This window comes from Cydia strobilella, chromosome 8, assembly GCF_947568885.1.
Source record: "Cydia strobilella chromosome 8, ilCydStro3.1, whole genome shotgun sequence".
Classification (NCBI taxonomy): domain Eukaryota; kingdom Metazoa; phylum Arthropoda; class Insecta; order Lepidoptera; family Tortricidae; genus Cydia; species Cydia strobilella.
This window is the reverse complement of record NC_086048.1, coordinates 1,754,327-1,767,007: the sequence shown is the minus strand read 5'-3', so window position 1 is coordinate 1,767,007 and position 12,681 is coordinate 1,754,327. Positions and strand designations below refer to the sequence as shown.

Here is a 12,681-nt window from a genome sequence, read left to right as displayed (position 1 = left end):
TATTATTCTAATGATAATCAACAGTTCAAATATTAGTGATTGGTGCAAGTGGCCCTATTTTTAATATCACAGGGTAGGTATAGGTACTAGGTACTTAGGTACCTACCGAAGTTTTTGTTATTTCCCTTAAATACCTAAGCTTTTGTTTCCCCGTATTTATCCATATTATTATGGTAAAACTGTACGCATAATTATTATTTTTAATACCTACATGGTGTAATCATACGGGGAATTGCATTTACGGAACTTCCCATCTTTATTTTGTGCTGTTTACTACAATAATTTAGGTAGCTAGGCGCCCTACACGTACATACTTATGAAAAAGACAAAAGACCTTTTGGACGCCAATGACCGATATATACGCATGACGATTAATCGGTCATAGACAGACCTACGTGTATATGTATAAAGTTCAATTTCAGTTTTGACACGTGCCGTGGCGTCTGGATGACAGCTTTTGTGTTTGACACGGCGTCGAAAAGGTTAAGGAGCTTTGGGGTTTGAAGCGGGGTAATTTTGAAAACCAAAATGATAACATTTAATGTTAGTCATATAAGTTACATATAACCTTTATGAAACATTTCAGACAACAATTAAAATTTTTCAAAAACTTTAACGGGGTTTTCCTTATAAATATAATTCCTAATAAATATAACTACTACTCTATCAAAGTCGGTTAAAATGTAGCCCATGTGAACCTCGTAAATCGATTGACATACCTACATATAGTTGATCAAGCAAATCTTGTAAAAAAGGTGGCAAATTTAAAAAATGTAGGCGCTAAGGGATATCGTCCCATAGAAAATTTGAAACTCGCGCCTTTTTCTACTGACAAGATTTGCTAGACCAACTATAATATACCTACATACATAGACTTCCAACATCAAATTCCTTCCCGTACTTCCAAATATAAAAAAATACTTATAAAAACTACTCTAATCTAAACAACTTTTTCTCAGGTCAATTTAAAATCATAAACAATCCCGTGCTCTGGAATAAACTTATAAAAACTGCTCTAATCAAAACAACTTTGACATAGGTCACTCGACGTATAAATATTTCAGTTGCAGCTTGATAGTTAAAAATCTTTCTGATAACTATAATTAACACACCTAATCATTCCGTTAATTAAATTTTATCGTGGTCGATTTCCGTTTATTTCGATAACTTGACGAAATCGTTTTAATTTGTAATATTTATCCTTAATGGTTTTAATTAAACAACTTATAATTTTAGTGGGTAACTTCGAAATAGAGGTAACTTTGAAAATGGCAAATCTACTAAACTAGAAGCAATTTTAATAAAAATTTAAAAATTTACTGGATTCGAACCACCTGTCAAACAAAAACTTGCTTTGAAATAAATATGGTTCTACACAATTTGCATTAAATGTTGTACAGCACCTGGGAATTAAATGCTGTAATTTTAGACCAACAACAACACAACAACAACAACATCATCATCATCATCATTACAACATTTTATTCCCAAATGTAAACACGGCCTAAATAGAATAGAATGATAATCGTTCACAGAGAAACGAAACGCTATCTGTCTCTATAGCACTAACACACTTGTATATACTATGTCTATGCACTAATATAGAAGAGTGAGAGAGACAATAGTAGCGTTTCGATTCGTTTTCTGCAATCGATTGTCATCTTTTATTTGGTTGGCTCTTTTGATTGGCTATTAGGCTCTTAGGATATAACCAAACGGAGACGCCTTGTCTGTAATTTTGTGTACAAAACAGTCTGCCGATTTTTGCGGGGAAGGGGAACGTCAAATGTATACGTAACGTAAAAATTCTAAAACTAGCCATGTCAGATAAACGTCAGTCCAGAAATGTGCGAAAGATATTTTCAAAAACTGCAGTGCCCATAAAATTTTATTGCCAAACCTTCTTACAGTTAGTTTCGATTTTTATAACACTTGTATTAGACGTCAATGAGTGGCGAATTTTCTTATTAAAGTTTTCAGAAAATGCGGAAACTTTAAGAAGGTCCTGCAACTACATACTTCATACTTCAATTAATATATGATCTGTTGTCAGCCCCTTTTTCACCACGCTGACATTAACAATTCACCGAAAATTGCTCCAACAAGTCAATTTTGACGTTACGTTCCGTCGTTACTTACCTCATATGTATTATGTACAAGAAATTGTCAGTCAAATGTGAAGTTGGTGAAACAGGAGGTCAAGATCTTACTTTATAATATCCCTGATATTTGTATCCGGGTATTATAAACTGGCTTTTATATTATAGTTGTTTACAGGGGCGTAGCTAGAGGATATGACGCCCAGGGCAGTCACCATATTTACGCCCCCTGACGACTGACAAAAGTTTCGCCCCCCCCCCTCCTTGGATGGCGCCCGGGGCACTTGCCCCCTCTGCCCCCCCCCCTAGTTACGCCACTGGTTGTTTAAACTCCGTCATGACTACGCGGCAGTTGTGATGTGGTTGAGTGGCGTAGCCTCTGGGGCAGGCGGTGGTAAGACTGAAAAAAAAAAGACATTGGTATAATTGACGCAACCCTAATTTTGAAAATAATCCCATCTCGGATAACAGTCATTGAAAAACTAGTTACTGACAGTGTCAACACTGAAATATGCTAACATCTACGTAATTTACTTCTTATACATCTCGCTCACACTAATATGTCAGTTCGAGCGAGATGCATAGAAAGTAAGCTACGTAGACGTTAGCGTGTCAGCATTGACACTGTCAGTGACTCGTGGTAAGGGTACAGTTCAAATTTGACGACCGATCTGGCCTAGTCGTTAGACCCTGTCTATGAAGCCGGTGGTCCTGGGTTCGAATTGTGGTAAATGTAAGTATTCTGATAATTTATGTGATAAGCACTTATTTAAGACGGCATTGTCTCTGTGGGGCTTAATTAATTTGTGTAATATTGTCCTATAATAGGTAATTATTTATTTATATGTCATCTATTTCAGTTTATAGTCTTTGATCAAGATAAAGATAAAAGATTTATTTGTGACGATCACAACACAAGTACGAACATGTACAGACAACAACAGCAAGAAAAGAAGAAATTATCAAGTGTAGTGTAGGTAGAAACTTTCGCAACTGATAAATTTAAAGCAAAACGGTTGCCTAATACTTACCATAACTGTTCGCTTGATGTCTAGTGTATATCATATAGCTGATCCAGATGACAATAGCAGCCAACAGGAGAGACAGAGCCAGGTATCCGTAGACACTGTAATTAATTTCATGTCCAGATCTGCAAAGATAAACATTAAAGTTAAACCAAATATGACAATAAAGTGTCGATTGTAAACATAATCCAGTTACTTTATGAAATATGAAAATGAATAAAAAATGATACATTACTTGCCCTAGTTGCTAAGAGCAGAAATCAATATAGGATAGATTGGACCTGCGGATCCGACCCTTTCCCCTCCCTTTTTGGGGGGTAGGCACGGTACGAGCTCGTGGCTACCGGGCCAAATCAACACTTGTTATTAAATAAATAAACCCATTGTGATCGGGCAATGATAACTTAGGTGTTTATAGAAAATTTAGAATCAGGTAAAATTCCACATATGTTCTTGTTACCTGTTTACGCAGAATATAAGTGAGTAACGATTTAACGATCTATAACATCTGCGAGTTAAATATTTTTTTCTCGTTAGTTTGTACCGCCACTTACAGATACGAAAATAAGTCGCTATTAATCCTGTTGAATATAATATGCTACTTAATCGCTTAACCCAATACTTAACTACTTACCCAAGTTTGTCAGCAGATGTTCTTTCCGTAGTAGTTGAAACAGAGTCCGTTAGTGTAGTCGGCTTGCTTTCTTCCGTTGTTATTGCCTTAGGGGTTATAGTTGTTATTTTCTTAGGTGTTATAGTTGTATCTGGAGTAATTGCTTCTTCTTTTATTGTAGTTAATGGAGTTACGAACGAATTTTCCGTAGTTGGTTCTGCAAGCGTGGTAGACTTGTCAGCTACGGATGACGGTCGGGGTTCTTCCGATGTAAGAGTGGTTGACGAAGTAGTTGATTTATCACTTTGTGTTTTAGCTCCTGTTTTATATGCGACTGCAATAGGTATACTTGAATCCGTTGTCGATAATGTGTCTCCTGCTGTCGTTGAAGTTGTAACTTCATCTGTTGAACCAAAAGAGGTGGTAGGTCCGTCCGTTACAGTTGTCGTAGTCGAAACGCCATCTATTTTCGTAGGAGAGAAGCCTGAGCTCATAGTGGTATGTACGGGTCCTTCCGACGTCCCAGTGGTAGCCCTCGGCGTTCTTGTTGCTGCTGTTCTCGAATCTTTTATCGAGAGTGTACTCCCGTCTGTAATAGTTGTTTCTTCTTCCGTTGATGTGTCATTCGTTGTTATCGTGTTCCCGACTGTACTAGTAGAAGCTACTTCTGTTGTACCTGCTGATTCAGGTTTTGACGTTAACATGTCACTCGTTGTTTTTGTGTTCACGGGTGTACCAGTAGTAGCTTCTTTTGACGTAGCTGTTGTATCAGGTTCTGTCGTTTTTGTGCTCCCAGGTTTATCAGTAGTAGCTTCTTTTGACGTATTTGTTGTATCGGGTTCTGTCGTTTTTGTGCTTCCGGGTTTATCAGTAGTAGTTTCTTCAACTATTGTATAAGTAGGTTCGCTTCCCTTTCCCGAATCACTTTTGGTTTTTTTCGTCACGCTTTCTTCGGTAGTGGTGGTGTATGCTGCAAGTTCGGCTGGAGTCACATATCTGTAACAAATTCGTGAATAACATTTTAGTAATATGACTTTCATACATTTAAAGTACTTAATTAGTTTTAGCAGTAAATAGTTTTTAAGTATTTTATATTAAGTTACAGGTCATAAATAAATATTTAAATATTTTTAGTTACCTACGACATCTAAAGTTCCCAGAGATTTTTTTGGTTATAAACGCAATGGATTTTTTTGGAACAAATCATTTTTAAAGGATAATTGGTGAATTTGGATTCGTAATCGGTTAGGACATATTCTCTATAACTGATGTTAATTATAACCATGACATCCATTCCGTTCTGCGCTTTTCCTGTTATTTAAATGAAGCCAACCTATAATGAATAAGGATACCGAGGTTAAAATTCAATATAATACGAATTCAATAAAAAAAAACAATACAAAAGAAACACAAGCAGGGGTTCGTAAGTTAGGTAAACATAATAATGACTGGTCATGACATAGCTTTGTAGAAAGTAGTAGGTATGTTGTCTTGAAATTGGATTGTTTTGTGGAAGTATAGTGGTAGCCGAGTGGATCGACGTCCGATTTTCTATCCGGAGGTCGCAGGTTCAAATCCTGAATGGTACCGATACGTTTTTTGGAACTTCCGTACGAAATGTTTTGGCGAAGGAAAACATCGTGCGGAAACATGCACATCCGCGAAGAAATTCAAACGTGTACCTATGCGTAGTCCCAACCAGCGTTGGGACTAAAGCCCAAGTCCTCTTGCGCATGAAATTAAGCCTTGTGCCCAGCAGTGGGACGTATAGGCTGAATTATTATTATTTATTCCTGTAAAATGTCTGTAAAGCCGTCTGGGAAAATGGCTATGCCAGTAAAATGCGCGAAAGAACAGACGTTGAGGTACACAAGCTTCGCCCTTCCTATTTCTCTTGTTTACCTGCCTTTTAGACTTATAATTTTGAACAGATTGTCACGGCTTTATGTATTGTTCGTCCGGGGGCCAATATCACAATCGTTTATCAACAAACGCTAATCGAAAAGTAAAAAAATCGGTTGGCGTTTCCTAAAAATTATCGTTACTCCAGGAGTCCAACCGTTTCTTTTGGTGTTCCAATGTGTCAGCGATCCTCAGCGGTCCATACGATGACCTTTCTTAGTAAATTGGTAAAGAAACTTACCCAGCAGCTCTGCAAACTGCGTTCACATCCATATTTATTACCCTGAAAAAAAAAAGCATTTGTGTAAAATATTGGTTTAACAAATTTTAAGAATGTCACTATAAACCTTAACTACACTACATCATCATCATCATCACTTAATTGCCAGTCCTTTCTTTCCTGAGCCAGTCTTTTGATTTGCTCGTACGATGCATTCTCTTTTACTTGGCTCAGGTATGTGATTCTAGGCTTTCCACTGCCTCTCGTCTTTTCAATTTTTCCTTCCAGGATGTTAAGGAAAAAGTTGTCGTTTCGTATTAGGTGTCCTAACATCTTGCCTTTCCTATTCCTTATGGTATTTAATAAGCTTCGCCTTTCTCCTACCATATTCAAAACCTCTTCATTCGTCTTTCTTTCAGTCCAGCTAATCCTTTCCATCCTCCGCCAACACCACATTTCGAAAGCTTCCAACCTTTTTCTGTCTTTTTGTCTCAGTGTCCACGTCTCACTCGCATACAACGCAATGCTCCAGATAAACACTTTTATCAATCGTTTCTTGGCTTTTTTGGAAATGCGTGCCTTAAGTAGGTCTTTTTTGTTATTGAAGGCTCCTTTAGCCATAGCGATTCTCTGCTTAATGTCTTCGGTGCATCTACGGTGTCAACTACACTACACACACACATAATGCAGTACTACAACAATGGTCCACAGTCGAGTTCAATACGTATTAAAAATGTAAGTATACCAATGTACCTTTTGGTTTTGTTTGTATTTTTTCCTCCATTTATGAAAATCTTTTGCCACAAAATAAAACTAAATTATACCTATTCAAATAATAGTCACGTCTGAGTAAGAATGACTCACGTTAGACCGGGCCGTGTCCGGGCCGGAGCTTCCGGCGCTTACTTTTCTATGACATGACAGGTGATCACGTGATGCTTTCCATAGAAAATGAAGCGCCGGAAGCTCCGGCCCGGACACGGCCCGGTCTAACGTGAGTCATCCTTTATACTTTGGCAAACCCACTAAATTAATAGAAAAAACCGGCCAAGTGCGAGTTGGACTCGCGCACCGAGGGTTCCATACTTTATAGTATTTGTTGTTATAGCGGCAACAGAAATAACAACTGTGAAAATTTCAACTGTCTAGCTATCACGGTTCATGAGATACAGCCTGGTGACAGACAGACGGACAGACGGACAGCGGAGTCTTAGTAATAGGGTCCGTTTTTACCCTTTGGGTACGAAACCCTAAAAAGGAGCGAAATTCAAATATTTCTATAGAAGGGCCAACCTTCGTACCTACATTTTTTAAATTTGCCCCCTTTTTTTACTGACGGAAATGGCTTGCCAAACTATAATTTTAGAACATTGCCTTTGGGCTATATTTTGGTATATACGGTAGGTACTCGTTTTTGTCAGGTTTCCCAAACTTTTAGGTACCCTGTGAATAGTGATTGTTAATACTGAACACGTGATGCGATATGTGATATGACTCAGTCATACTTATCACATTTTTGTGGTCAAACTTTGTTGTTCATGTTTTATTTATATCTTAAACCGTGCGTAACGAGCAATAATTTTAAATATATGATATGGGTAATTGAAAATTGGTTTTCTAAAATATCTCCGGAAGATAAACGGCTGCCTAGCCTAGTCAGTAATGACGAAGCAGGTCTCAGGTTCAAATTCTGGTACGGGCATTTATTTGTGTTCGTCGCTCTCGGCACGACATTGGGGGTGGGGTCATTTTTGGGTTCGGGCGGAGTAGGTACGTCACTTTCTGAGTATGTCACTTTCTGAGTATGTCACTTTCTGAGTACGTCACTTTCTGAGTACGTCACTTTTTAGTACCATCGCTAACACTTTATTTTTGAGCTCCTGTCAGTTCGTTGTTTGCTTTACATTTCGTCTCTACACGGCACTCTCTTTGGCATCATCTGTAAAGGTGGGTTCCCACGGCCCGTGTCAGGTCAGGCACGCCTGTGGATGCCTGTGCGGCTATCCGTCGGGAGTGGGTGACGACAGGCGACCACAGGCCTCATTGGATGCGACCGTTCCCACGATCTGAGGCGCGGTCAGATCTGTGAAACAACGGGCCTTGGGACTTTTGAGACTTTTAGCATTGTAGATTGAAAGCCAGACAGTAGATTTGCTTACCCGATTTTCACCATTGTCATCGTAATGTTGAAAACTTTGTCATCTTTTGGTTCAGGGGCTGTATGGACCTGCAAAATAATTAAACTAAATAGATTTACCATAAATACACCCAACACTAGTGAAAGGCTCAACTCTCAGGTGTATAGATCTATGGCATATATTTTCATAATATATCATATTTTACAAATCTAAATTAGCCCCCAGACCAGTCCCAGACTGTTTGATTGATAAAATGTTTATAAACTTTCCTTTCGAGGTACGGAATCCTAAAAACTGGCAAACGAAACCAAAATAAATCTTCTTTCAATTAGAAAAAATAAAAATAAAATGTTTAATAAATCACTATTTTCTATTAATCTTTCATTATTTGGGGCATTTTCTATGAAAAGGGACCTTATTGTCGATGGCGCTTACGCGGCCGTACAGCGTCGCGCGGCATTGTATTTACATCGGAGCATCGTTTATAATGGCGTAAGCGCTATCGACAATAAGGTCCCTTTTTATAGAAAATACCACATTTGCAAATAGACATATGTGGTCAAAAAACATGGGTTCAAACCTTGAGAAAAATCGTTTTCCAAAAAATGCAAACAAATAACTTACAATTCACGATCGCACAACGACGATCTTATCATACACAGACAACAGGCTAAAATATAAAGATAACTTACATCTATCGTTCCAAAATAAAGCACTGTAAACACAACCGCCCACATGTTCATATTTTTTTAATCCGAAAAAAAAAACAATTGTTTTCCGCTCTCGAACTCGAAACTAAACCTGTTTTACGAGCGGCTGAAATTCAAATGGTCATAACGATCGACTGTAAGTCGGTAAAGGGAAAACCTACTGTTTCCAGGAGCGGTATTCGACATGCGTTAAGTGACGTTTCGTGTTGAACTTCAGTTGAATGGAAGAAATCGTGTGTTGTCGAATAGGTAAATTCGCTGACAGCAAATGAACATTTCCACACTAGAGGTGGGGCGTTTTACTGGAATAGTTTTTGGAACAGGTATTTCTTAATGGACGATCTTTAGTTTTGTCGAGTATTTAAAAGCACGGACTTTAATTGTTGAAATATAACAAATATGAAATTTCCAACACCTCGTACAGCCATTCTTACCTTTACTTTAAGTAAAAATTTTTTTTGTTAACTGACAGTCTGTCAGTGTGTCTGTTGGAACAAAAAATAATGGAGGTAATTTTTACGTTGTTAATATGTCAGTTGATTAATGGACTTGACTCAAAACGTCACGATACGTCAGATCCCTACTAATAAAAAGTCGATATTTGCATAAATAACCCTTATTTGTAAGACGCTTAAGCACGGGAAGCACGTAAATTGCCTATTGGGGGTCGTACTCGTAAAACTGAGATTTGCGAGGATGCGTAGCGAGGGATGTGTTTGTTAAGAACCAATAGAATATTGTCCATTAGAGCTGCGCTGGCCAAGGCTGTAAATAACGTGATTCTATTGTTTCTTAAAAAAACATCCCTCGCTACGCATCCTCGTAAATATCTGGTGGAAACGCAGCCTTAAAAATATGCAAGAATGGTAAAATCAATAAGTAATTGAAGAACTCAGAAAATATATTTAATAGACAATTTAATACATATAGTTATATATATATATATATATGATATATATGTATAAATATATATGTCATATTCAAAGGAAAAAAATACCAAGGCCTCCAGTTTCCAGGGTTGGGATAATACTATGTTTAGGTATTTCCCAGTTACGATTGTATACAAAATATTTATTTTTTCATTTATTTTTCAGTTTTTCTTAACTGCTAAGCCAAAAATTGCTTGTTTACAACCAGAGTTCGGACGCAATGCACTACATAGGTATATTATAATATTGCACACATGATTAGCAGGTAATTTTTTATATCTTTAGTTGATTCTGGATTGGTTAGGTATAAATCTTACAAATGTTTCGGAAGGCTGTTTAATATTTTTGGAAGCAAGTAATAGTTGGTTCTCATACCGTAGAATTACGGACTGCGTGCGACTGATTTGTTATTATCTGGAGTAAATAAACATTACGAGTGATGTTTTCGAATACATAAACTATTACTTATATATATGTAATTTCCACCACGAAGAGTAAGCCTTAGCTCCGATTTCAGAAACGTCGGAGCATATTTGCAGAGATCATCCAGCTTACAGCTCATAAGTCGATCCCCGGGAACGATCGTTAGCAAACAGCCTTCAAGACTACTGATAAAATGCTACTATTTACTAGAATGTACGAGAATGTTATAAAAATGCTTGCAGAATTTATAAAGGGAAAAAATATACACATAGCTTAACAATTGCAGTAAAATCTGTCAGACGGAGCGGTGCAAGAACACACAACGTTAATTGCCCTCTAACGTTTAAGTATGTAATGGATATTAGCTAGAGCACAGTAACGAAAATGATACGAATAGGTAAGTGATCGTGCGACTAGTTAAACATACTTATCAATTAACTCACGCAAGTGTTAGAAAAGTAAGTTAAAGTAGGTGTTAAGTTAAAAGTAATTTACAAATCTTATTAGTAGGTTAACTACTACCCATGTTTCTCTTATCAACCGTGGTTTCGTATCGTACCCACATAAATCACAAATTGTGTAAACTTTATGTGATGTTGTGTTTTCTAAATAGTGAAATACATCATCAACATTTGACGTCAAAGAGAAACAGGAGCGGTATTCGACATGCGTTAAGTGACGTTTCGTGTTGAACTTCAGTTGAATGGAAGAAATCGTGTGTTGTCGAATAGGTAAATTCGCTGACAGCAAATGAACATTTCCACACTAGAGGTGGGGCGTTTTACTGGAATAGTTTTTGGAACAGGTATTTCTTAATGGACGATCTTTAGTTTTGTCGAGTATTTAAAAGCACGGACTTTAATTGTTGAAATATAACAAATATGAAATTTCCAACACCTCGTACAGCCATTCTTACCTTTACTTTAAGTAAAAATTTTTTTTGTTAACTGACAGTCTGTCAGTGTGTCTGTTGGAACAAAAAATAATGGAGGTAATTTTTACGTTGTTAATATGTCAGTTGATTAATGGACTTGACTCAAAACGTCACGATACGTCAGATCCCTACTAATAAAAAGTCGATATTTGCATAAATAACCCTTATTTGTAAGACGCTTAAGCACGGGAAGCACGTAAATTGCCTATTGGGGGTCGTACTCGTAAAACTGGTATTTTTATAGAAACGTACTTTTGGTACGCACTTTGCCTACGTGTCCCGGCTCTAGTCAGGATTCTAGTTGTCAAATGCATGAAATGATCTCAAAAGTAGACTTTTTTGTCGATGGGTATGGCCGCCATATATAGATTTATCACATTCAAAAGGGGATTCTACGGCATAGAGTAAACTGCAATTTTATTTTTCCATACTATTTTGATTCCTCTACTGGACGCAAGATGGAGTTATAGTCAACTTTCGATCATGGCGTCATAAGTTATTGATGTGCATGGTAGGTTTTAATTAATTGTACTTTTTAACATTAGTATTTAAGTTTTTCTTTTGTTACTAACACCTCTATGGGCCATGCCTGAAAATAAATAATTATTTAATTTAATTTAATTTTTAATTTAATAAAAATAAACCGCAAGAACATGACATGCAGTTGCGTGGGTGTAGATCTATCATGAAAACGAACATGTGACAATAATCTATGATTTAAAAAAATACTTGACAATTAACATAAAGTAATACATATACTACGAAATGTCAAAAAGAAAACAGATTTATTATTATAAATATACAAATTATATAGGTATAAATTTTGATTTTTAAACCAATGGTTGTGGGTCCTAACCCCGGCTCGGTTCTTGTAACTTGTGTGCAAAATACCAATTGTTTTTCGGTTAAGTAAAATATCATGAGGAAGACGGACCAATCACAATCAGGTATATTTTTCCCCTCTGGGTTAGATGGCAGTGAGACAGGGCGAGATAGTGAAGAATGCGGCAAAATAAGCATTTATTGTGTTGTTAGTAGTTAGTAGACTAGTTTTTTTCTAAAAATGAAAACTGTCGCAACAGCAAGCTCATAGCTATGAGCCGGAGTCTGTTAGGTGCAGGCTTAAGGGCTAATCCCGTGTGAAGCGGAGCGTCGGCTACATAACTGCTGGTTGCATCTGCGTACCAACACCAACCTCTTCCAACTCATGTTTACCTCAGCTCCTTTGATTAATAAATTAAGGTAAAATTCTTAAGAACACTTGCCTGTGCTATACTCTAAATTGGACGCTATGACTAATTAGTTTTTATGCAACGTGACGTGGGGTTTTTAATGTTGAATTTTCAATGGCATATAGGACAGCCGGTCGTATATTGACTCAGAAATTTATATTTTCTCAGTTTGAATGAACAGCAAACTGGAGACTGAGATTTTATTATTATAGGACATTCTTACACAGATTGGATTGACTGAGTCCCACGGTAAGCCCAAGTATGCTTGCATTATGGGTACTCAGACAACGATATATATATATATATATCGTTGTCTGAGTACCCATAATGCAAGCATATATATATAATATGTATACAAATACTTAAATACATAGAAAACACCCATTACTCAGGAACAAATATCAAATATGCTCATCACACAAATATTAAATGCCCTTACCGGGATTCGAACCCAGG

General features: G+C 37.0%; 2 protein-coding genes across 2 annotated transcripts in view; one reads left to right on the top strand and one right to left on the bottom strand.

Moving 5' to 3' along the window:
• The window catches only part of LOC134743375 (uncharacterized), a 548,210-nt gene that overhangs the window by 400,066 nt on the left and 135,463 nt on the right, over positions 1 to 12,681 (top strand). The window lies entirely within an intron of this gene.
• LOC134743473 (uncharacterized protein DDB_G0280205-like) lies at positions 2,404 to 4,257 on the bottom strand. Its single transcript, XM_063676919.1, has 3 exons — positions 3,759 to 4,257; positions 3,131 to 3,249; positions 2,404 to 2,499 (listed from the first exon to the last, which is right to left on the bottom strand). Exons 1-3 carry the CDS (start codon positions 4,229 to 4,231, stop codon positions 2,441 to 2,443), a joined length of 651 nt encoding a protein of 216 aa, XP_063532989.1. The 5' UTR covers positions 4,232 to 4,257; the 3' UTR covers positions 2,404 to 2,440.

Excerpts from the sequence above, each read along its gene's own strand:
- LOC134743473 (XM_063676919.1), bottom strand. The coding sequence starts at position 4,231 with ATGAGCTCAGGCTTCTCTCCTACGAAAATAGATGGCGTTTCGACTACG. Across the intron at positions 3,250-3,758 it reads ACATCTGCTGACAAACTTGG|ATCTGGACATGAAATTAATT; the intron begins GTAAGTAGTTAA and ends TTATCTTTGCAG. Across the intron at positions 2,500-3,130 it reads ACATCAAGCGAACAGTTATG|TCTTACCACCGCCTGCCCCA; the intron begins GTAAGTATTAGG and ends TTTTTTTTTCAG.